The sequence below is a fragment of the Pinus tabuliformis genome, chromosome 9, assembly GCF_031772625.1.
Source record: "Pinus tabuliformis cultivar Carrire ecotype Pingquan chromosome 9, CPIR1, whole genome shotgun sequence".
NCBI classification, from domain to species: Eukaryota; Viridiplantae; Streptophyta; class Pinopsida; order Pinales; family Pinaceae; genus Pinus; species Pinus tabuliformis.
The window spans coordinates 1,017,869,620-1,017,894,539 of record NC_142307.1 but is presented as its reverse complement, the minus strand read 5'-3'; the positions used below and the strand labels follow the sequence as shown (position 1 = coordinate 1,017,894,539).

At 36.0% G+C, this 24,920-nt stretch overlaps 1 protein-coding gene across 1 annotated transcript in view; it reads left to right on the top strand.

The window, feature by feature from the left end:
• LOC149152166 (isochorismate synthase, chloroplastic-like) overlaps positions 1-23,416 on the top strand; it is a 31,942-nt gene extending 8,526 nt beyond the window's left edge. Inside the window, exons 2-3 of the mRNA XM_089443399.1 lie at positions 1,382-2,007; positions 23,369-23,416. Of these exons, the coding sequence (XP_089299525.1) occupies positions 1,382-2,007; positions 23,369-23,416 (674 nt within the window). The remainder of the gene's footprint in view (positions 1-1,381; positions 2,008-23,368) is intronic.
• Positions 23,417-24,920: the final 1,504 nt, after the last annotated feature.

Sequence of the window (24,920 nt, the reverse complement as noted above, 5' to 3'; positions counted from 1 at the left end):
AACAAAACCTATTTCTCCTTTAATTTATGCACCACTACATGTCCACATGGAAAAGATGAATTGGACTTGAGGAAGCTGATCTATCTCTTGTTAAGGACTATATCTATGATATGGACTACTTTTTAAATTACAACAAACTTAAGAAAACAAGATCACAAATGAAGGTGCTTCCAAGAAATGATAAAATGATCTAGCTAAGATTGAAACCTAATCTATGCAATGACCAAAAGACAACTCTATTTTTGGGGATGTGAGAGTGGGGTCGCCTAGTCATGATCGCATGAGGGAGATGATGTAGGGGCCACTGTCACCATCATTTCTGATATAATTCCTCTACTAACTGCAACACTAATCTACCTCTTCAAACTAATCGAAACAAGGTTGAATATCAATTTAAGTACTTGTTAATCTAATAAGAAGAAAACATAAATACACTTCAACAACTAACTATCATTCTAAGTGAATAATACAACTTCAAAAGGAGGAACTTCTGTTTCTAGGTTTTGGCCCTAACGTAAGAGCTCTAGCCCTCTGAGTCAACTTAGCACTGGATCAAAAAAAAATTCTTATTATCATAAAAACGTCAAGTGCATCACAACAATAAGATTCAAAGTGTTTTAGCTCAAAATGGCCTCTTAGCTACAACAAAAAATTGAATCCTAATGAGTCCCTTGGCTCTCTTATTTATACAAAAATAGAGCTACCAACAACTCCCTAGAAAATAGGGATACTTGGCTCCCAAACTCGAGAATAAATGTTCCTTGGTTGTCATTGGATTGGCTGCCAATGAACTTGGTTTTCTTGGTTTCCAATGACACCGAGATGATGAGATATGGTGGAGGAATATTTGAATGATTTGAGGAGTTAAGGAGGGAGCCCAGCTCCTAAATCTCTCTTTCTTGTTGACTCTGAATTCTTGCACTTAAGTCAACCCAAAAGTGCTCCAATTCCTGCATTTAACACACATTAGGCCATGTTATCACTGAAAATGCTGTTGTCAAAAATTTTTAGTCTAGCTTAAAGTCAGGGTGTTTTCGCAGCGCCTGAATTCTGTTTAGCACTTTCGCAGCGCCAGGATTCTTTTTAGCAGTTTCGCAGCGCCACCTGATTTAGTGATTTCGTAGCGAAAGCACTGATCTTGCATTGGCTGCGCTGCGAAATTGGGAAATGACAGATATTTAAGGGAAGCTTCTAGAAGCACTACACAGAGCTGCATATGTGGCATTGTTGAAAACAGTGTCTATGGTTTAGTGGCCAATTTTCTTGGTAAATCAAATAAGAGCTTGTGCAGTCTTCGATAGATTATTCTTTTCTGTTGGATGATAATGATATAAGAGTGGAGTCTCATATTAAAGATTTGATGGAAATTCTGTTCTAGCAGCAACTATTGCATGGGATAATTCTCTTTTGTGGACCTTCAACAAAGGATTAGATACGCTTGAACTGACATTGCACCAGGTATCTGCTGAAATGAGAACATCTGGAAACATGCTTCATTTGACCATGATAAACAAGAATAATGTTCCAGATGAGCATTCCTGGGATGCCACTGTGCATAAGGCCTTAGAACTGATAAGTTTGAACAGTGCTGAAGGCTGGAAAAATTCTCCAAAGCTTATTCGTAGCATTCCTTTTCTTGATTGGAGCAGCCTTTCTAAGGTTGTTTTAGCTAGGAGGTCAAAGCTTGAAATAGATGGAAACATTGATCCTTTTGAGTTGATATCTTCTCTCCAGGAAAATGATCAAAATGCGTATCAATTCTGTTTTCAGCTTCCCAAACTATCGGCTTTTATTGGAAGCATGCCAGAGAAACTATTTTATAGGAATGACAGCCTTGTTTCAAGTGAAGCAGTTGCTGGAACCCGTGCTCGAGGACATAATAGCATGGAGGATTTACAGATTGGACTAGATTTGCTCTACAGCTCTAAAGATCACCGTGAATTTGAAATAGTTAAAGAGCATAGCAAAGGTGAAGCTGAAGAATGGCAACAGCAGATATACAATTTTGTAAGAAGTTTAAAGGAAGACTGTGTTTTTTTTAATCACACAGCAGTTTCGTAGCGCGCTACGAAACTGCTGTAGGTGATGTTTCCAATGCAAAATGAACAGTTTGACCGGGAATGTTAGAGGAGAGACACCTGTACATCAAGGCAGAATACAACTCATCTGGAGACATGGTATGGTATTTGGTAGAAGCGTTCAAAGTTATTAAAGAGTTGGGAGCATACTTCTACATTTTCGGAAAGTGCTGGGAGACAGAGACCGTTTAAATAGGAGCATATCTTGTGATCAATTAATGAGCCATCAGCGCTTTCAAGCATCCTAAGTCAGCATTCATTGCATCCGTAGCTCAGCCATATCAGATTAATTGAAGGAGGACAGCTGTTAAAGCATTCAAGAAAGCATCAAGCATACGAGGAGAATGAAATTAGTATTTTATTTTGATTAGGATAGTGTGTAATTATAGTTCAGCATATTTGTAATTAATGCATTAGTGAGTAGCATGTAGGAATAATTAATAGCCACCTTCGAGGCTCCCCTCATGCTGGAGGAGGATGCTCGAGGTGTTTGAGTTTGCTTGCCTATATATGGGCCAAGGTTAGATGTAGAAAGGGTTGGATACTTAATAGAAAAACAGTGTTGTTTTGGGCCATTGTAAGACCTTTTTTGACAGTAATAGTAAAACAGAGTTATTCTCTTCTCAAGATTCTCGAAGGATTGTCATGATCAAATGTAGTGATGATGTGTGGTACTTTATGTTATTTTATGGTTTTGTTGTATGCAATCACTCAGAATTCATAAATATATGCTCTGACTTCCTGTGTATACAGCAAGCTATGTTTTGGTGAAATATGTTTGACATGTAATGCTAAGAGCCTTGATTTCTATGAGGTCACTGTGTTTTCCTTGTTTACTTGATATTATAGACTCCATAGCCCAATGAGAGCTAGTTTGATGTGTTTCCAACCAGTTATGCTTTCATAAGTAAATAAAGAGTTAGCCATCTAGTGTTTGAAGGATTTTGTCAAGAGTTGTGAGAGAGCCCTCTCTGATTAGGAAGGCTAATTCCTAATCTAAAGTATGGTCTGAAACAGTTACATGAGACCTTGCTTGGTTGCAGTCCCTAGTACTGGTTTTGTGATAACAGGCCACATGACATATTAACTCACCTTTACTCTTCTTACTAAGAAAAATATGAAAAAATATGTAAATAACTGTGAGAAAAGTCAATTTAATAAGCTGGAGAGTGGAACTGTGACCCATATAGTTTACCTATTGATGAGTCTCATCATCACCCCCCTACTGAAATTGTTTCCCGTCCTTTAAGAAACCTAGTCATCTATATCCATATCTTTCATAGCCTTGGTGGCCTCTCTGACATCCCATGCTTCTGTGGATGAGGTCTCTTCTTGAGGATAGAACCCTACATTTTTCTCTATCTCTTCCCATTGCTTCTTTTCCTATTCTTCCTTCCTACCTTCCAGCGAACCCAAAAGCAAAGGTGGACTGAGATTTAGTCCAATCGAATTGATCTTCATTCTTTGCATGGCCTTCTTATACAGGGTTGTCCTCTCCAATTCATTTCTCAATATCTCATGAGAACGATACTCCCTAATCTAGAGACTGTCTGGAAATTTATTCCATCTCCTTTGGCATTTTTGTTGGCTTTCAGTTCCCAATAATCTTAAAGTGTTCGAAAATGGGAGATGGCATGTACTTGTGTAGCCAGGTATCTTGGTGAAAGTTGAGAATCATTGGAAATGATGTTGTGGTTACTAATAATATCCATGGAATTTATTTATTCTGGTTTTATGTAGAGGGACTCCTTTTCCACCTTTTCTACTATTCTCTTCACTTCCTCAACTTTGGCCTCCTAATGACTCATCCATGATGCAAGGGCCATCAACTGTAATTCCCCCAACATCGCGTTGGTATCCCACACATTCAAGTCTATCAATGCAAGGTTTTCTAGGTAAAATTCAGATAATTTGGCATTTTCTTCAAGGGTTCTCTTGTCACATAGCTTTATGAATTGCCTATAATCTTGGAATGGAATGGTCGCTTGTTGCGCCAACTTCTTGATTTGAAACTAAATCCATTGATCTTTGAGGTATAGTCCATATGATTTGGATGGAAGCCTGCATTAAAGTGCCTCCATGGAGAGGCTTACCATGGTGGCCAATTGGCTCTCCTTTTCCTACAACTTCCTCCTCATCCATGTGTTTTCTGCGTGCAATTGTGGTTTTATGGTGTGTTCTATGTTTGTCAACTCACTCAACTCCCTGCCCATCTCTAGGCGTTTTTCTTCCATATGGCCCAACTATTCTAATTTCTTTGACTTAGTAATTTTCATCCAATGATGTGTTCTTACCCTTTCTTTTTCAAGCTCAAAGAAGGGCGGGATTGCAAATTTCTGTGGTATAAATCTGCCTCCCTCAATGAACTTGTAGTAGGAGCTCAGATTTTGCTGTGGGTTAGTTTTCTACAACTATGTAACATCTCCCTCAAATGTGTTTGGAGAAGCTTCCCCCTTCTATACCTGCGGGGTTTCTTCCTTATCCTCTTCCTGTAGCTCTTTCTGTTATTCTTATAGCACTAACAATGTTTCTTGTAGCGCTGTTTGGGGACCCTGTAGCAAGCCCTTTCCTTTATATTGGAGGGTCACAGGTGCCTTGGTTTGCTTAGATTATGTTGACCTGGTGACAGGATTCCTAGCGTAGGTGATGGTAGCCTTTGGGTTTTCTTGCAATGATGTGCCTTCCTCAACCTTCATTCCCAAGGAACCTAGCTCCTCTTGCTTGTTTGGATATTCCTCAATTATGATGGGAGTTTTTGTAGTTCTTTTTGGCTTCCCCTACTTGATCTTGGTGCCTATTCTTATTCTAAAATAGAGGGGATTCTACCTCTACCTTTTCCTCTTGGACTTGGAGGGTGTGCTCAAGGAAGCCAAGGTAGTAGTTACCTCCTTTTTAGTGGGTTCACGAGACAATTTTGGAGACATCTCCCCTTCTGAAGTAGTTTCTCAATGTTGGTCTCTACCTTTTTCTCCTCTTCTTCTTTGTCTTCTTCTTCTGCTTCTTCTTCTTCCTTTTCTTCTTCCTCTATTCTTTCTATCTTTGCTTCCTCTTTTTCTTCTACTTATTCTTCATGTCCTTCTTTATCCTCTTCTTCCTCTTCTTCCTCCTCATCACTAGAGGTATGGGACCAACCATGTTCAAGGGCATGAAATTCAAGGAAGGATTATCTATCCATGTCCCTAAATGTGGACTAGAGAATAGGAATTCTCAATTGGGTTAAGGCATCTTACACTATTAGCATGATGAGACCATGGTGTGCTAACTGTTGGTGCTTCCCTTCTTTCACCTTCTCACTCATGTTTATAATGCACTGTAAAAGGAAATAAGGCACGCTAGGCATTTGTTTTATGGTTACTTTGTCTCTGAATCTCAACTCACGGAGGAGTCTAAATTGGTAGCCATAGAATACACTTAGTCTCCCTTCACAAGAAAGGTACTTAAGGATGTGTAAGATCACATCATCCATGGTATAGGGAAGGCCCTCCCTTCCAACCCCATTTTCAACTTCAATTAGTTATTTATCATTTATGAAGAATTTTTTCTTAGCAAAAGTGTTTCTAGCCTTGTCCTTTCTTCTCCATTGTATCCCTAGAGGAAGTATGGTTACTTTATTGATCACATCAGGGTTGATTGTAATGGACAACCCTCTCACCATAGTGGTAACACTTGTTTTTGCTTTAGGGTTTAGTGCCATGGAAAATTCATAGGCTATATCATCATCGTACCCCTTGAGCAACTCAAAGAATCCCAACTAGTGATTCCTTCAAAATATATCTACCATAGGGGTATGAAGGTGAAACCTTGATATATCTTTGGGTTTTCTTCTATTGGATCCCCCTCCCATTTCTCTTCTCTTGTAATATATAAATGTAGGAGGTGTTCTAGGCTAACTTTAGTATGGGTTCCAGGGACGCTGAGAGATTAAAAAGTTTTTGGTGGATGACTACAATTTATACCACTTATTACACACAATTTTCCTAAATTTCCCAAATTCTGTCTAATTCTAAAGCTCACTGTAATTACTAAAATATTGAGAGTATTTTTTTTAGTTATAAAATCACGAACAGAGGAGATACGGGCCACTTAATTTTCACTGTGATTCTTGGGATTTTGATAATTGATGACCACTCTAGCCCTAAGCAAACCCTTGTAGACTTCTTGTGGAATTCTAGTGCTTCCTGTAGCTTCCTGAAGGTTTTTAAGTTTCTTGTAGTTATGTTTCCTGAAGGATTTCTAGAAAAAGGTTCAACTCTCTGATGGCTTTCCAGGCTGGTCTCTATCTCTTTGATACCAAAATGAGAAAAAATTGCATGAAATTTTGGGTTTTTATGCCATTTATGGTCGAGGCTTGGAGAATTGTGTTGGCGTGCAGTGGTACGATATTTCCTAATTGGGACCATTGGCCCACCATTGGTGATCATGCAATTTCCCCTCGTAATTATCACCCCCTCCCACATAATTGAATTCACCACCCTTTTTTATTGATGCCCATTGATTTGACACTTCGACGTGGCATGCTAACTAGGATTTCACTTTTGATCACGAGCTGAGGGTGGCCAAGTTAACTAGCCACCTCTAGCTTTTAAGAAATATATTTCTTCAACATTTATAAATTTTTCATAGTATCGTACTTGGGGAAGAGTTCGGTGAGTTTCCATACCTGTGCCTACAATTCACTGATCAATGCATGTTGGAGGGTTGGCCTTCTATGCTACTGTTGAGGGAAGTGTTCCTTTTTGTTCTTCCTGTGTATTTATTCCTACTTATACAGATGACTACTTGTTGGTCCATGTGTGCAGGTGCTTGGTACTTCTTTCATGTTGCTACTGTTCTGGAGCTTTGTCTAAGAGAAACAAGTTGTTTAGAGATGTCGGTGCTCCCCTTTTCTCTTGTCGGGAAGCATAATTTGGGCTTAGGCTAGTTGCAGTGATGGCACAGGCTGCTACAGGAGATCCTGTAGCTACTACGTGAAATCCTGTAACTGCCTTTGTGTTCCTCTTTTCAGGGATTTTTCTCAAGGGTTAGGTGGTGGTGTAGGGGTTGGATAATAATGATGGAAAGGCTCTCATGAAGTAGTGAATGGGTGAGGTAAGGGAGGACATGTCCTCTAACTTTTTATTTTTTTTTAGACATTTTACTATGATTTTTTTAATGAAACAGAGTTAGGTATTGATATGATGGCTTGGACCAGGGATGCATGGATGATGAGTGAGATATGATGAGGTGTAGGGTCCCCACTCAACCTAGAATAGGCCTGCATAATTTTTTTCCTATCAGGACTCCTTCCCTGTAGCATTTCAGGACATCCTGTAGTGCTATAGGATCTTCTTGTAACAGCTACAGGACATCCTATAGCCAGCCAAAAAATGCCAAAACAATGATTTTTGATGCCTGAAAATGAATATGAGTGATGGGGACATGGTAGGCATGGATGCAACAAAGTTAATGGATGGGGAAATGAGATGATAATTGGCATGCTGTACCTATAGATCTACATATTTTATTTCCTTCAAAACCTGCAAAATCAAAGAATTTATTAGTGGACAGGTTTGAGGTCCATGCCATGGTATTATTTTTGTTTTTTTTTTTCTCTTTTATTTTCTTTAAAGACACATAGGCTGCCCTAGAAGAGGTTTTCAGCCTGCCTACCTGCCCTAGGCACCACAAAGGAGGTTTTCATCCTACCTACCTACCCTAGGAACCTCAAAGGAGGTTTTCACATAGAGATCTTTTTATTTTTCTTTTTTCCACTCCTTTTTTGCCTCAAGAGGGTTTTCAAACGAATAGTTGGCCTCAGATGCCTCATAGAGGTTTTCACCTAGGCCTCTTAATGCTTTTTCCTTTTTTTTTTTCTTTTTTCACACAAATAAAAAATAGTGTTCAAGAATTGTGTGACTTGGAAGCAAAGACACTGCCAATCACATTTACCTCCTTACTAATGGTGCTGATGAACTCCTACCTGGATATAGGTCTTTTATAAGCTTTTAATTCGTATCCATTGACAAGTAAGGGAATACTTTCATCATCAATGGTCTTGATTTGAATAGTCCCATTGTCATGGAACTTCTCTATTAGGTATGGGCCTAACCACTTGGTCATAAATTTGTCTTTGAAGTCCTTGAACCTGGAGTCATATAGAAGAGCCCAATCCTGTTCTTGAAAAACCTTATTCTTGATGTTATTTTCATGCCAAACCTTCCTCTATACTTGGATAACATTAGTGTGTAGGAGGGTCTGCATCCTGAATTCATCGAGACCATTCAGCTGGAGCAACCTCTCCTGTTGTGCCTTTGTAAAATTCAAATCCAACTATGCTACCATTGTCAAGGTGTTGTACTCAAACTTAATGGAGAGAAGAGCCTTCTTTCCATAGACCAAGTCATCAGGGGTGAAACCAGTGGTTTTATTCCAGGTTTTATTATAGGCCCAAGTGGTCTCCACTAGTCTATCATCCCAATAGTTTCGGCTACTAATTACTACCTTGGTGATGATGCCTTCCAATGCTATGCTAGTGACCTCTACTTTTCCACTAGCCTGAGTATGATAGGAAATTGACTTTCTTTTTTTTATCCTATGCTGCCCCAAAAAATTCTCCATCATATGTGATGCGAATTGAGCTCCCTGATCGGTGACTAGTTCTCTAGGGTACCCAAACTTGTAGAATACATTCACCCTTAATCATTAGATTTCTCCTCTATTGCTTCCTTGATAGCCTTGGTCTCAACCCACTTTGTCAAATAATCAGTGTATATAATTATGTACTTTTTCTATCCTGATGGTGGATCAATGTGCCCAATGAAATCCATGCCCTACTTGTCAAATCACTCTAGAGTCACCTGAGGTTGTAAGGGAATTTCATCCTTGGGAGTAGGCGTCCCCATTATCTGGAAGATCACATCAATTGGTGTATCTTCTTGCATCTTGGTGGACAGTGGGCCAGTAGTAGCCTGCTTGTAGTACCTTGAAAGTTGTCCTCTTTGTTGCAAAGTGACCTCCACAAGGCTCATCATGAAAGGCTAGAAGGATGTAAACTACTTCCTCCTCCTTGACACACCTCCTCAAAATTTGATCTATGCCCAGCTTGAAGAGATTTATCCCAATCCAAGTGAATGGGGCACTCTTCCTTACAATTATGCTCATCTCCCTGGATGACAAATTTGGAGGGAACTTTGCAGCAACTAGGTAGTTGCATATGTCAGCAAATGATGGAGAGAGGACTAGAATAGCAAAGAAATGCTCATCTGGTAGTTGATCATCAACCATTCCTTCCTCACCTATAGGAAAAGAAAGTATAAACAAAAAATCTGCAACTACATTTTTCCTACATGGCTTATCAATGATAGTTAATGTTTGATCAATTTAATGTTCTTAAATTGCAAGAATATATTATCAACCAAAGTTGGTAAACTTATGAAGTGAAAGTGCACTATATATGTTATAAGCCTTTTTAATTTGTTAGGGTGATGCTTATATTTGTTTTAGGGATTTTATTTGTTATCTAGATTCCTATTGTAAGCATTACATTATAGTTAGAATTCTACAAATTAATGAGTGGAAGCGGAGCTATTGTTAGACTAATCTACTAGATCTTATCTACACTAAGTTTTGTTCTTATGACTTGTTTTGAATGAAATATGTTTGGAACAAAAGAGATCTATGAATTAATTAATTCCTTCCTAAAACATATTATGTTAACCATTCTAAAATCATGAACTTAATCTAAGAATCGTGCTGCATAGAAAACAGAATATTGAGATTCAAATGATTATAAAAGAGTACATACAAATTATGACTCTAAAAGCATGAAAACAATCCTTTAAATCTGACTACAATTAAGTGAAAACACTAAGGAAACTAAACCATTAAATGATTGCAAAGGAATTTAAATTCAAAAGAATTAATGAGATTAACTGAGTTATAATGAAATAACAAAACAATGAATTAAAGAAATTAAGCTAAACAAAATGGCAATGCGATAACAGAAAGCTGAAAAATGAAATAAAACTTGACCTCGACTGCCTACAGGGGCCCTTCGTAGAACATCACATGGAAATCACGTTCAAATATACATCGATTGACAAGAAATGTAACTTCAATTAGATACAAAAGCAAATGTTGTTTCACATAGTTTTTGAAATATTACCTATTACCTATTGTTTACAGAGTATACATATATATATCAAATGTGTACCCCACAGTTTGAGAATTTTATTCCTATAGGTCTTCAAACAATCCTTATTCAAATTTGAATCTTAAACATAAAAGTGTTATCTCGACGATTTTCTATTTGGAAAGAAAATCGAAGAATCGTGATGCATTCAGACTCCTGCTGCTACGTGTTTGACCCATGCCTTTGGCCGCGCCACTTTTTGATTTCTTTAGTGATTTGGCTCGAGTGAATAGGAGGATATCCATGAGGAGATCAATCCTCAACTGCCCATGTGCTTCCTTAGATCGTTGGTGCACCAAAACCCCGCAAACCATGGAGATAGCTGCAGATTTGTAAAATAGTTGCAGAATCATGTTAATTCTGTAGCTAATGCAATCTTTAACATAATAATAAGGAACATTAACGAATATGAAAAATAAGACATATAAGTGTTTTTACCTTATCAAAATCTATGTTTTTACTACTTTTATTGAGTTGATAGCGATGATGAAAAGAGGAAAATGGATGAAAATGGGTGTCAAAACAAAAAAGTCATGGAACTCTACATTCCCCTACACTAAATAATTTGTATGTCCTCGTACAAAACATAAAATTGATATCTTTGTTTAATTACTTCATTTCTGTGGACACCTCTCTAGTACATCTAACTTCATCTTTTTCGCTTTCTTTCCAGTCATTGTCATCCTTGGTTTTCTCATGAGGATCTTGTATTTCAAATTTATAACTTGTCTCTGTAAAGCCCTATTTTTCTTCTTTAATTTCTTGTTCTTCTTATACCACAGACTTAGATGTAAAAGGAGGTTGTCACTCTTAGCTATTTGGATTTCATTCTGTGCTTTCAAGGATTTATTTTCATTTTTAATGTTCCTTTTTAATGTCTCTAGTTCTAAAATTTCTTGTTTTAATACATTGATTATTGGAGGTTATTGTGGTTCATTAAATTGGACTTCTTCCTCTTCTTGATTTGAAATTGATGTTTTTGTTGCATCCCTTTTCTCTATGGATTTGATATAATCATAAATCTCTTGCTGCATAGGATCAATTTCTGGCATTCTTCGACCTGGACTCTGAGGAGGTGAGGTGAAAGTTGGTGATGAAACCCTTGGAGATGCTCTTGGAGAAATTCCTGAATCTTCTTCTGCCCCTGAATTTTCTTCTGCTTCTACATCAATATGCTCTTTACTTTTTGAGGGTAATTCTTTTGCTGGATTGAGTCTGGTACTCCTTCTTAGACCTGTGATAGGGGTCTTTTGAGTTTTCTTCTTTTTTGTTTTAGGCTTCTTTGTTTGAGGTAAAATCTCTGTCTCTTTGTTGGCTTTCTTCCTTCTAACATCTCTTTTGTTTATTTTCTCTAAAATTTCTGCAAGAGGGATGTCATCCTCTGACAGTTCCTATGGCTGCTATGGTTCTTGTTCTAGTGTTCTATCAATTTTTCTTTTCCTCCCTCTCTTAGTTCTGCTGCTATTTGGCTGCTCATGAGTATCCTCCTTAAAGTGATTCCTTACTAAAAATCCTTCGCAATTATCACCTATGTTTTGGAGATGAAATTCAACAAGTATTTTGACTAGACCATGATGATACATTGTATTATCTATGGACTAAATTTTCCTTTGAACATTCCCTAACATCTTTCCTAGACTATTCAAGAAGAAATATAGAAGGTTTATCTCAATTTCTTCAAGAAAATTGATTAACAACCGAATATGGTAGAAAAACATACATATAAACCTTCCTTCACAAGTAACACATTTTTGGATTATTAAAAGAAAATTCCTCCACTTACTTTTCAATGTCGTTCTTGGGATTCCATTTTTGAAAATGGTGGTGTCCATGCTCGGTTTCTTCAGGAAAACCTTCTAGTATTCCCTTTCAACACCTCTATTTTTGAACTATTTTTCTCCAATCCAAGGCAATCCAGTAGCTTCGGCTATAAACGACTCCGTCACTCTGAATTTGACGTCTCCTATCTCTACTTCGACCCCATCAAAAGCCCTGACAAAGGATTTGGTTACTTCGTTGTTGAAACCATTGAATTTCTTTATAAGTTGCAACCACTATGCCCTTTGCAACAATTCTTTTGTATGTGGATACCCCTCGAAAAATTTATTCCCTATTGGCTTTGTTCTGACAATCACTCCCATGACTGAGAAGTTTCGTTTAAATTTCGTTTTTGTTTGATAGGGTAGGACAACTTGATAGGGTTTTCAGAGTGGAAAGGTCGAGAGTGTGAATGATGGAATAATGAGAGAGTAGGTAGTGAGGGTATAAGGAAGTGTGGAAAAATCTAACCGTTAAGAGAATTCATGTTTATGATTTGGGTAATTAGATCAATGGATCGGGTATTAAGTCAGGGTATGAGTTATAATGATGAGGAGTGAATGGTGGATTATACTCTATTTGACATGAGACTATCAACTCTTAGCAATAATGATTTTGATTTTCGGCATTACCATGTCAATATAGTTCATATATGTAATTTTTTTATTCCTATTATTAAATTAAAGAGTTTCATACCTTTTAATTGTTTGTTTGCTGACCTTTGGTTGCCCTTTTTATGTTGTCTTCATGTACTTTGTAGTGGAGGGAATTGATCATTCCTTCAATTGTATGATCAGAAGTTCCTTCCAAATAGGTTGCAGAAATTTTTCAGGGCTACAGAAAATTAGCAATTCTATAGCCATTTATTTTTAAAATAAAGGGATGTAAGAAAAATGGAATTTTTAGAAAATGGGATACAAAGAAAATTTAAGATGCCAAAAAATTTTGGTTTTCACCTTGAATTTTCTGTATAAACATGCCAACAATTGTTGGTTTTCATGTTTATACATATTCATTTATTTATTTTATTATTATTAGTATATATATATATATATGTAGAGATATTAAGATACAAAAGAAGAAGAATTCTTCTTGACCAAATTCAAATCAGAGCTGTTCTAGAAAATCTTGACAAATTCCTCCTTTTTCATTCGTTTATGATAGATCCTGAGTTGGTGTCCATTTATTAAGAGAGGAATTTTTTCTTCATCAATATTCCTAATTGTGACTTCTCCATTATCAAAAACGTTTTCAATCTCATAAGGCCCAAGCCAGTGAGTTTGAAACTATCCTTAGAAACATTTGAACTTTAAGTCAAAGATTAATGCCCAGACTCCTTGTTGGAATTTTCTTTCTTTGATGCATTTATCGCGCCATCTGGATCTTTATTGCTAGACTAAACTATTCTTCTAGAGAGCATCTTGCCTTATCTCATCGGGCTCATTGAGTTGTCTCATTCTTTTCTTTTGTGCTTCTGATAAGTCAAGTCCCAACTTGACTGTTGCCTTATAGGTATAGATCTGGAACTCAATTGGAAATAAGACTTGCTTCCCATAAACAAGTTCACAGGGGGTATGTCTTATGGTGCTTCTCCATGTGGTACGGTGGCCCATAAAGCTTCAGGAAGCTTTTTTCCCCAATCCCTTTTGTGCAAGTGTATTGGCTTGGTGAGGATTGCTTCAATCACTTTGTTAGTAGACTCTACTTGTTCATTTGCTTGTGAATTGTATGCAATAGATTCTGATGCTTGATTTTATATTCTTCCATGATCTTTTGCACTAATTTGGATGTAAATTTATTTCCCTGATTTGTCACAATTTCTCTTGGGACACCAAAATGAGTAAAAATATCCTCAAAAAGAAATGAAACTATATCATTTTCAGTAGCAAAAGAAATTTCTTTAGCTTCTACCCATTTAATAACATAATCAGTGCATACAAGAATATATATATATATATATATATATATATATATATATATATATATATATATATATATATATATATATATATATATATATATATATATATATATATATATATATATATATATATATATATATATATTAAGGTGGATTAATTGGCCCAATAATATCCAAAGCCCATTTTTCAAAAGGTTCAATGAGTACCTGAGGTTTTAGTGGCATTTCATTTGAAGGACCAGGTTTCCCCATTCTTTGGGAGCTATCACACCTCTTAACATATTCCTTGGAATCCTTAAAAAGGGAAGGCCAATAATATCCTAAGAGAAGGACTTTATAAGTAGTTCTTTTGTCAACAAAGTGACCTCCACATGGTTCATCATGGCATGCTTTAAGTATCTTAGGTATTTCATCTTCTCTTACACACCTTCGGATGATGAGATCTGGTCCTGTCTTGTATAATTCTTCGTTTATCCACAAATAAGATGCACTTGTTTGGATTATTCTCCTTTTTTCTCTAGGAAACATATATGATGGTAATTTCCCTATAACCAAATAATTAGCAATATCTAAAAACCAATATGATTTAGTAGATACTGCAAAAATATACTCATAAGGAAATTTATCCTCTACGAGTGTATCATTGTTATCATTTTGAATTCTAGATAAAAAAATCAACAATTGTGTTTATTTTTCCAGGTCGGTCCATAATGGTGACATTAAATTCTTGTAGCAATGACAACCATCTTGTTACTCTATCATTAGTGACTAGTTTGTTCATTAAATATCTAATGGAATAATGGTCTGTATGGATGAAAGTTTCATAGCTAGTGATGTAATGTCTGAATTTATTAATGGCATGAATAACAACTAAAAACTCCTTTTCAGTTACAATATAATTTAGCTTTGCAGGAGTTAAATTTTACTGGTATAATAAATGGCATAAGGACTGAGATATTTTTGTCCCAACACAACTCCTCAAGTTGTGTCTGAAGCATCAATTGATATATGAAAAGGCAATTTCCAATTAGGTCCTTTTAAGATAGGTGCTTCAGAGATATTGGTTTTCAAAGTTTCAAAATCCTTTCGATAATCAGAGTTCCAACTGAATTCATAGTCTTTGGTAAGTAGTTTGAAGAGTGGAGATGCAATCTTTGTGAAGTTTTCTACAAATATTCTATAATATCTAGGAAGACCAAGAAAACTCCTAACATATTGTTGACAACTTGGAACTAATAATTTGGAAATAATTTCTACTTTAGATGAGTCTACCTTAATCCAATTTCCTAAAATATGGTGACCTAAAAAAATTCCCTTAGTAAACATCATAAAACATTTCTCATGACTTAATGTTAGATTTGCTGCCTTGCATCTTATGAGAATTTTTTCTAAATTTTCAAGTGTTTCTTCAAAATAATTTTCATAAACTCTGAAATCATCCATATACACTTTAACACAATCATAAATTAGATCAGAGAAAACTCCTAATACTACTCTTTGGAATGTTGTTGGGGCATTGCATAATCCAAAAGAAATTACTTGGTAAGCATATGTCCCCCATGGACAAGTGAATGTTGTTTTGTCTTGATGTTTAGGTGCTACCTAAATGTGATTACACCCATTAAAACCATTCAAAAATGAGAAATATTTCTTTCTTGCTAATGTATCTAAAACTTGATCTATGAAAGGAAGTGGGAAATGATGTTTCAAAGTAGCTTTATTCAATTCCCTGTAATCAATGCATACTCTCCATTTTCCATTTTTTAGGAACGATTACTAAGGGTGAAACCCATTGACTATTTGATATTGGATAAATGAAATTTACATTTAATAGTTTATGCAATTCCTCTTTAACAATTTCCTTTAAGTTTTTATTCATTCTTCTTTGTGGTTTTTAAACTGGTATGGCATTTTATTCAATATAAATATGATGCATACAAGTTTTAGGATTAATTCCTTTCATATCAGTGTATTCCTATGAATATGGAGAAGAGTGTTTTCGCAACATTTCTACCAATTTCATTTTCTATAATTCTTCCAGGTTTTCATTGATATTCAAAATTTTCCCTCGAAAAATTTCTATTGAAGAATTTCCAAAATTTTCCATAGAATGTAAAGACATTTGTCTAGGTGATAGATATTCAATATTACATTGTTATTGAAAATTTAAGACTATTGTCACAATATAAAGAGGGTTCATTATTTTCTATTGAATTTAAAATTTGATCCACTTCATTTGTTTTTGTAATAGTGAAAACATGTTGTATATCATTATCATCATCTATCCATTCTTCACTTTCTACTTCTATCATTGTTTTTGTAGTTCAGTACAATGTAAATTTCTTTATCGGGCTTCCATCTGAGATAAATATGTCACTTGATCTACAACTAATAAAAGCATTAGTTGTAGGTAACCATGGTCTTTCTAAAATTTATGTATGTCCTCCTAAATTATTCTTGGGTGTTAAAATCATGAAATCAACAAGATATTCCCAAGAATCTAAGGATACATATATATCCTCTAACACACCATCAAGTTTAATTACAGATCTGTCTGCTAATTGTAACAATGTTGGTGTGTATTTAACATTAGGAATTTTCAATTGATCCATAGTATGTTTGCTCATTATGTTTATGGCTACTCCTAGATCATTCATTGTGTTTGGTATTTCAATTCCATTGATGTCTGTTTTCACATTGGGGATTCTTGTGTCTAAAATTTTTTGAATTGTTGTCTTCCTCATCATGATGTCTGCAATTTTCCTGACTATTTGAATTCTTTTCATTTCTTTTCTTTTTATTCCTAATATTTGAGTACTCAATTCCTTAATTGTTTTTGCAAAAATTGGAATTTCTTTTATAGCTTGTAATAAAGGAATTTTTATACAAACATTTTTCAATTCATCTAACATATCATAATTAGGAAATATGATTTGTTTTTCTACTCCTTTATCTATTTTCAACCTTTCAAGAAAAGGTGGTCTTGAGACAGATACTGAAGGTTGTTCTATAATAGGAGTATTATCAGAATGTATAGGGATATTTTTTTTTTGAATATTTTCTTTCTGAGGAAGGGAAATCTCTTCTTCAAAGTCATTATTATCCTTTTGGGAATTATTTCCTATTTCCTGAATAACAACAGATGGTTTCTTCCTTTCTAATACTCTACCAGATCTTAATTGAACATTATTTAGATCTAATGGAGTTATCATATAAGTTTGAGGATTCTGTCCTTCTAAGTTGTAAATAGGTTGTGAAATTTTATTGTTTGGATTTGGGAGTGGTTGAACGGGTAATTGATTTGGCTTTTGTGGAAATGGAAAAGAAAGTTGTGGATTTGCATTTTGAGCTTGATTTTGGGGTAATTGGTTGGGTTGAGGGAAGTATTGTGGTGGAAAATTTGGATAAGGTGGCAGATATTGTTGATATTGAGAATATCTTCCATAAGGATTTTTCCATCCTTGATTCCAATATTGTGGTTGTGGTTTAGCCCAAGGTTGCCATAGCATAGGTGGGTTCCAATTATTTTGTGAACATTGTGCAAATTGTTGATGATTAAAGCCTTGAGTTTGATTTTTTTGAGGGTTTTCCCATGGTCTTTTAGCAATAAAGCAAAGAGGTACTACTTAATTTGGTATTCCTTCTTCACTGAACACAACCTTAAGATCTGGTATAGAAGGACATTATTTTGTATTGTGATTTTCAACACATATAGCATAGGTTTCTATGTTTTTCAAATCTAAAGGGGATTCTCTCATAGGATGTTTCTTTCTACACCTAGGGCAGAAGATGGATAATGAAAAATTTTCAGATTTTTGCTTGTTCTATATTTTAAAGGTGTCAATTTGCTCACTAAGACTCCCTAAAATATATGTTTTAAAATTATCAACAAACTACCAAATTCTGCCCTACTTACTGTCCTGACTGCAGATTTATTTACCCATTGATAAAAGAGGACCCCTTGGAATTTTCCTGGTTCTTTCTTTACCCCTTGAAACATGTAAACATAGATCACAAATATCTGTAAGTGGTAACTGAGAAATATCTCCTTTACCCATTATATGGAGAAGATCAATCCACTCATCTCTAATGGATTTTAGTAAGAGAGCTTTCAAAGTTTCCTCATCCAGATTATTTAGTTTTTCCATTTTGATATTATAAACAAATCCTTTGACAATATATTCAAGATTTTCATCTTCTTTTTTTACACTTTTAAGACTACAACTTTAATGTTATGAGGCATACAATAATCCTTGTATTTCTCCAAGAATGTTTCTTTCATTTGTGATGTTATGAGGCATACAATAATCCTTGTATTTCTCCAAGAATGTTTCTTTCATTTGTGCCAATGTTCTTATAGAATTCGTTCCTAAACTCATAAACCATTTTAATGTTGAATCCTTTAAGGTGGCAAGGAACAATTTTAGATTTTGAGCATCATGCAAATACGCATATGATCTACATAATACTTCAAATTCAAAGATAAATATCTCTGGGTCTTCACTTCTTATTCCATGAAAATTAGGGAGGATAGAAGGTGAGATATTTTTCATTATTAATAGTCTATCCTCATCAAGGATAAGGAATCCAAAAGTTTTTGTATCTCCTCTTCCTCTACCTCTACCACCACCTCTTCCACCTCGCCTATTTCCTCCTCCTCCTCCTCCAATCCTATGTTGTTCACCATTGACATTGTGTACTTCTCCTTCTCCCTCTTCATCCATGATGGATTCCTCAGAATAAATATCTAGTTCTACAACAACATTATCTAACTCTTCTTCTAGTTCTTCTGGTTCCTCTATCAATGGCTTGAAGTAGGTTTCTTCTTCCTCTTCTTCAATAGGAACTTCCAACTCTTGAGATAGAAGTTATTCTCTAATTGAAGATACGAAAATTATTCCTGTTGTTGACGATGTAGGATCTACTTTGATTATGGCTTTTGTTGATGAAGTTGGTGAACCTTTAGGTTGGATTTCAGATCTCAATACTTCAAGAAGTCTTTGTTGGCCTACTATGGATGGAATTCTAGTTTGTGTGGGTGGTGTGGAACTATGAGGATGTGGTGGAGGGAGTGTTGATGTTGGAATTAGACTTCTTCCTCTACCTACAAACCTAACTCTAGAGTATCTTTCCCTATGCATATCATACTTTTATTTGAATTTTTTTTAAGACTTCTATTTACACTTCCCTGACAATAGCGCAAAAAATTTTGGTCAATTTAAAGTTCTTAAATTGCAAGCATAAATTATCGACTAGAGTTGGTAAACTTATGAAGTGAAAGTGCACTATATATGCTAGAAGCCCTTTTAATTTGTTAGGGTGGAGGTTATATTTATTTTGGGGATTTTATTTGTTATGTATATTGCTATTGTAGGCATTAGATTATAGTTAGACTTCTACAAATTAATGAGTGGAAGTGGAGCTATTGTTAGACTAATCTACCTGATTGTATCTACACTAAGTATTGTTCTTGTGACTAGTTTTGAATGAATTATGTTTGGAACAAAAGAGATCTATGAATCAACTAATTATTTTCTAAAACATCTTATGTTAACCATTCTAAAATCATGAACTTAATCTAAGGATCATGTTGCAACGAAAATAGAATATTAACATTCAAATGATTATAAAAGAGTATATACAAATTATCATTCTAAAAGCATGAAAACAATCCTTTAAAGTTGACTGCAATTAAGTGAAAACACTAAGGAAACTAAACCATTAAACAACTACAAAGGAATTTAAATGAAAATGAAATAATGAGATTAACTGAGTTATAACGAAATAACAAAACAATGAATTAAAGAAATTAAGCTAAAATGAAATGACAATGCGATAATAAAAAGCTGAAAAATGATATAAAACTTCACCTCAACTGCTTACAGGGGCCCTCCACAAAATAACATGTGTAAATCACATTCAAATACGCATCGATTAACAATAAATGCAACTTCAATTACAAATGATCTTTCACACAGTTTTTCAAAGATTAGCTATTACCTATTGTTTATAGAGTACACATACATACATAGATATATATATATATATATATATATATATATATATATATATATATATATATATATATATATATATATTTATATAATGCATGTTCAAAAGTTTGAGACTTGTATGCATATAGGTCTTCAAACAATCCTTATTCAAATTTGAATCTTCAATAGAAAAGTGTTATCTTGATGATTTTCTATTTGCAAAACGAATCGAAGAATCGTGATGCATTCAGACTCCTGTTGCTACATGTTTGACCCATGCCTTTGATCATGTCATTGTGTGATTTATTTAGTGATTTGGCTTGAGCGAATAGAAGTAGATCCATGAAGAGATCAATCAACAATTGCCCATGTGCTTCCTTGCTTCATTGGCACTCTAGAACCCCATAAACCATGGAGATAGTTGCAAATTTGTAAAATAGTTATAGAATCATGTTAATTATGTAGCTAATTCAATCCTTAACGTAATAATGAGGCACATTAATGAATATGAGAAATAAGAAATATAAGTGGTTGTACCTTATCAAAATCTATGCTTTTACTAATTTTATTGAGTTGATAACGATGATGAAAAGAGGAAAATGGATGAAAAAGGGTGTCAAAATAAAACAGTCATGGAACTCTACAGTTAAGTTAAATTGTTGTAATAAAAGAAACCATCTAATAATTCTCACATCCACATCATGTTTTTTCAGTGAGTATTTGATGGTAGCATGGTTAGTATGCACAAAGATTTGATAACTAGTGATGTATTATTTGAATTTGTTCAGGGAGTGGACAACGACTAGGAGTTCCTTTCAATGACATTGTAGTTCAATTCAACCTTGGACAAATTTTTACTAATGAAGTAAATGGAATAAGGTAACTTGTCATGTGGCATAGAATTGCTCCTATAGCTTTGTCAGATGCATCATCATGGATGTGAAAATTAAGAGCCCAATTTTGGCCTTTAAGTATGGGTGAAGTAGTCAACTTGTCCTTCAAGATTTCTAGGGCCTCTTGGAAACTTTCTAACCAACAAAACTCAGACTCCTTTTCTAGCAGTCCAAATAATGGTTAGGCTACTTTTCTAAAGTCCTTGATAAATCTCCTATAGCATCTAGCTAAGCCCAAGAAACTCCTGACATCCCTCTACTTTTGAGAAGTGCAGACCATTTTTATGATAGAAATTTTATTTTGGTCCACTTGTAACCCTTCTTGGGATCTTGAGTGACCCAAAATAGTCCCTACATTCATCAAGAATTCACACTTCTAAGGACTAAGAGATAGGTTCATTTTAATTCACTTATTTAATATTGTCCCCAAGTTACAGAGAGCCTCCAAGAAATCACACCCATAAGGAGTGAAATCATCCATATAGATTTCTACAAAGTGATGGAATAACTCATCAAAGATGCTCATAGCTTCCCTTTGAAAAGTGGTAGGGGCATTTTTTGGCTTAAGGGGTCCTAACCCAGGTTCATATTTAATTGTGCCAACCAAAAGAACCTTACATTATTGGCCCTTTTAGCAACAACCTACATAGCATAGGCTACAATATCACCTGAAGCAGTGTGGGGGGATGTTAAAACCAAGTCTCTACATGAAGAGGCTGGTGTGATGTCTTTCAGTGCCTCAAATATGCCTTTGCATAGATCAATACACTCTTAGGACTCATTGCTGCAACTATGTTTGACAGCCTTCAGACCTTCGTGAAGGTCTATGATCGGTCTTTGCGTACCTCTAACAATAAATCTGTCTACTTACATGCATCAGAGAGCAGTCCTAATTTAGGGTTCGTGCAGATTTACTTAAGTTATTAGTAAACATCAGAGAATGCATCAGAGTCTTCGTGAAAATACGTAAACGTGCATTGCATACATCATTAACACTTATTCAAGAGAATCACACAAGATTAAATAAATATTTCATAAAACATATTATTCATCGACAACATATAGCATTAATAGAAATAACATAAATACGAAAGACTTCTTCAGAAATTGTTTTTATTGATCTTCAGTTCAAGGTTACAAACTCAAAATCGCCTTATGCACTTAGCTATAGGGGTCTGGTCACTCAGCTACAAAGCCTTTCTTCTATCGTACCCTATTTCCTTCATTATCACTTCCCTTTTCCTATCGTCAATTATCCGTTACTATCCATAAATGATGCCTTAGACTCTATGAGACACACCTATTTATAGATTTTTTCATACAATGCCATGGTTTGTGGACCATGGGTGAATCTGAAAACCAACTCAAACTTTACATAAAACAAGGGGCTAAGCTCCTTTGACTCCTATTCAGCTATGTGCTCTACATCCAAAAATCGTGGAGACTTTACATTATTTACAAAAACTGTACCAAAAATTGGGTTATCTTAACCTGAAAATTGACCAAGGGGACCCCATCCCAACAGGCCCTCAACACAAAGATCGTGACTTGCCCTTGAGTCATGCTGGTGACACTACTATCTTATTGCGAAGATCCTCCAGCTCCAACTGGATCATTGCAACTTTGGCAGTGCTCTAAGTTATCACCCGTTCAACTTCCTCAACTAATGTTTCCGTGGATGGTCATTCTACAGCCAGCCTCATCATCTATTATTTCTGTTGCATCCCTTTAAGCTTATCCTAAATAGTAGTCTTGACTTGATAAGCCTCCTCTAACCAAGGCTACAACCTGGCCTTTAGCAATGCCTCCTTCTTCTGCACTTACTCCACCTATGCTAGGAGCTTCTTTCCTTCCTATAACTTAGTAAGGTGCTGCACTGGTGCTATGGAGCACGTAATTTCCTTTACTACATCATATTTAAACTGCACCTCCCTTACCTCTGTGTTCAGTGTCTACAGGTTTAGATCCTCCTGCAGATTCGTTAATAGCTCCATAGCCTTCTAGAACAATGTCGCATAGTCAGTGACTGTGGCATCCAAGGTTTCCATACCTTCCTTTATCGCAGCTCCATGCTGCTCCCGAAACTTAAGCGAAGTTGTGAGCTAAAACTTTAACTGCAGCTTTGTAATCTTCATGTTGAGCTCAAACACAACTCAACTGACCTCTGCTTTAGGCTCACGCACACTAGTAGCTAATTTTCTGATTTTGGCCTTTGGCTGTGCATCCTCTGGGATGTGAAGTTTAGGCACTATCTTGCATGCCTTTGCTACTGCTAACTATAGATTAGAGCTATGTGTCTCGAGCACCTTCTTTTCCTTCAAAGCCTGCATCTTTTTAGTGAACATTTGTTCATTGTTTACTTTGTACTCACTTATGAGGTTGAAGGCACATTGCTCCCCTGTTATCAGTTCATCTGCCACCCTCATATGCAACGCGTAGAGGGTCTCGTTGGATACTGCCGCTATATTCAATCTAATATTCTTGATTATACTCAGGATAATGTGATCATTGATGGAATCTATGCAAATAGACCCATCTGGTAATGGTATAATATCGAGGTCTAGCGTCCTTACTAGCTTTGTTGCATTCCTTGTGTCGATTGTTAGGCTCACTTCCTCCACGCTCACTTGTCCAGTGCCTTGTCAGGTGACAGACCCTTTTGGACGCTCCCGAGAATTTGCATGTATTACTGCTCAAAGTTTTGCAACACTTACGTGGTGGTGTCCCAAGTTTTATCCCCAATCTCATCGAGATCTCCCTCTATTAACATGATGGGATCACCCTGTGACTTATCTGATTTCTTCTTCTTCCTTGTACCAACGTTCTTCTCCTTACGACTTCTCTCCATAATAAGTGGGGTGCTTTGCTCCTCATCCCCTCTGCCACCTTGACCTAAAATTTCTTCCTCCTCTGTCTCTGGCAAAGTTGACTTGACACCTTTTGGCGACTCCCATTGTTCTTGTTCCACCTGCTCATTGGTAGCGTGTTCTTGTTCCACACGAGCCTTTTCTATGGCTTCCTTCTTTTTCTTCTCTGTGATTATATGCGTAGCGTACTTATGTTTCTCTTTTGTCTTCTATGCAGTAGAACTTCCCGCGCCTGTGCTTGTTCTAGCATCTAAGTCTGACAGGGCACGCCATTTTGCAGGCCATTCCACTACAACCTCCTGAACATCTGTTTCTATCACCAAATATGGAAATTCATGCCATTTTTGCTCTGGATCCTTCCACACCTAGATATATAACCTGTCGATGTCAGCCTTGAATTCCGCGTAGGCTGACAACTGCGTGAACAAGGTTGGGGACAACATCGGATGCTGATTGATGGCCATGCAGAGAGACATTTCCATGAGAACCTAGAGCATGTTCATCTCTGTAATTTGCACAGGATCCTTTGTAGACCATAACGAATTGAATTGTGTTGCCTCCAACAATCCTTTCTTGAGTGGAGGAAATTGGCTATCCTCCAGCAATTCCCATGCAACAAGCACAATAAACAACAATAACCAAGCATTTTGGAATTTCTTGGTCTTGTCCTAGGCTTCGTAGTAGTTTGCTAGGAACACTTGACAAAGGTATCTTGCCCAATTAAACTATACGGCTTTGGTGCACTATGTAGCCAGGGAAAATATTGGCACCAAAACTTCATTTGCGTGACATTTTTCATCACCTTCCTTGCTAGAATCTAGGTAGCCACTTGAACTACTGGGTTGGTTATAGAAATAATTGAGTACCCTCGTGACTTCTTCATGAGGTCGTAATCCCTCTCCATTCTTTTTGTAGGGACTTTTTTCCCAGTCTTTCTGCAAAACTCCTTAGCCAGGCTTGTTCCCTTATAAGGTAGGTGTGAGATTATGTGAATGAGCATGTCTATAATGGGGATAGGCCCTCCTAGCCATAAACAGCCATCGTGCACCAATGTGAGTAGCTGGCACACACATATTGTGTTGATGGGGGTGCAGTGGTAATGTGGCAACCGTAGAAAATTGAGCAACCCTGAGTGCTCAACACTGTGAATCCATTCATCTATTTCCAACGCGATAACACT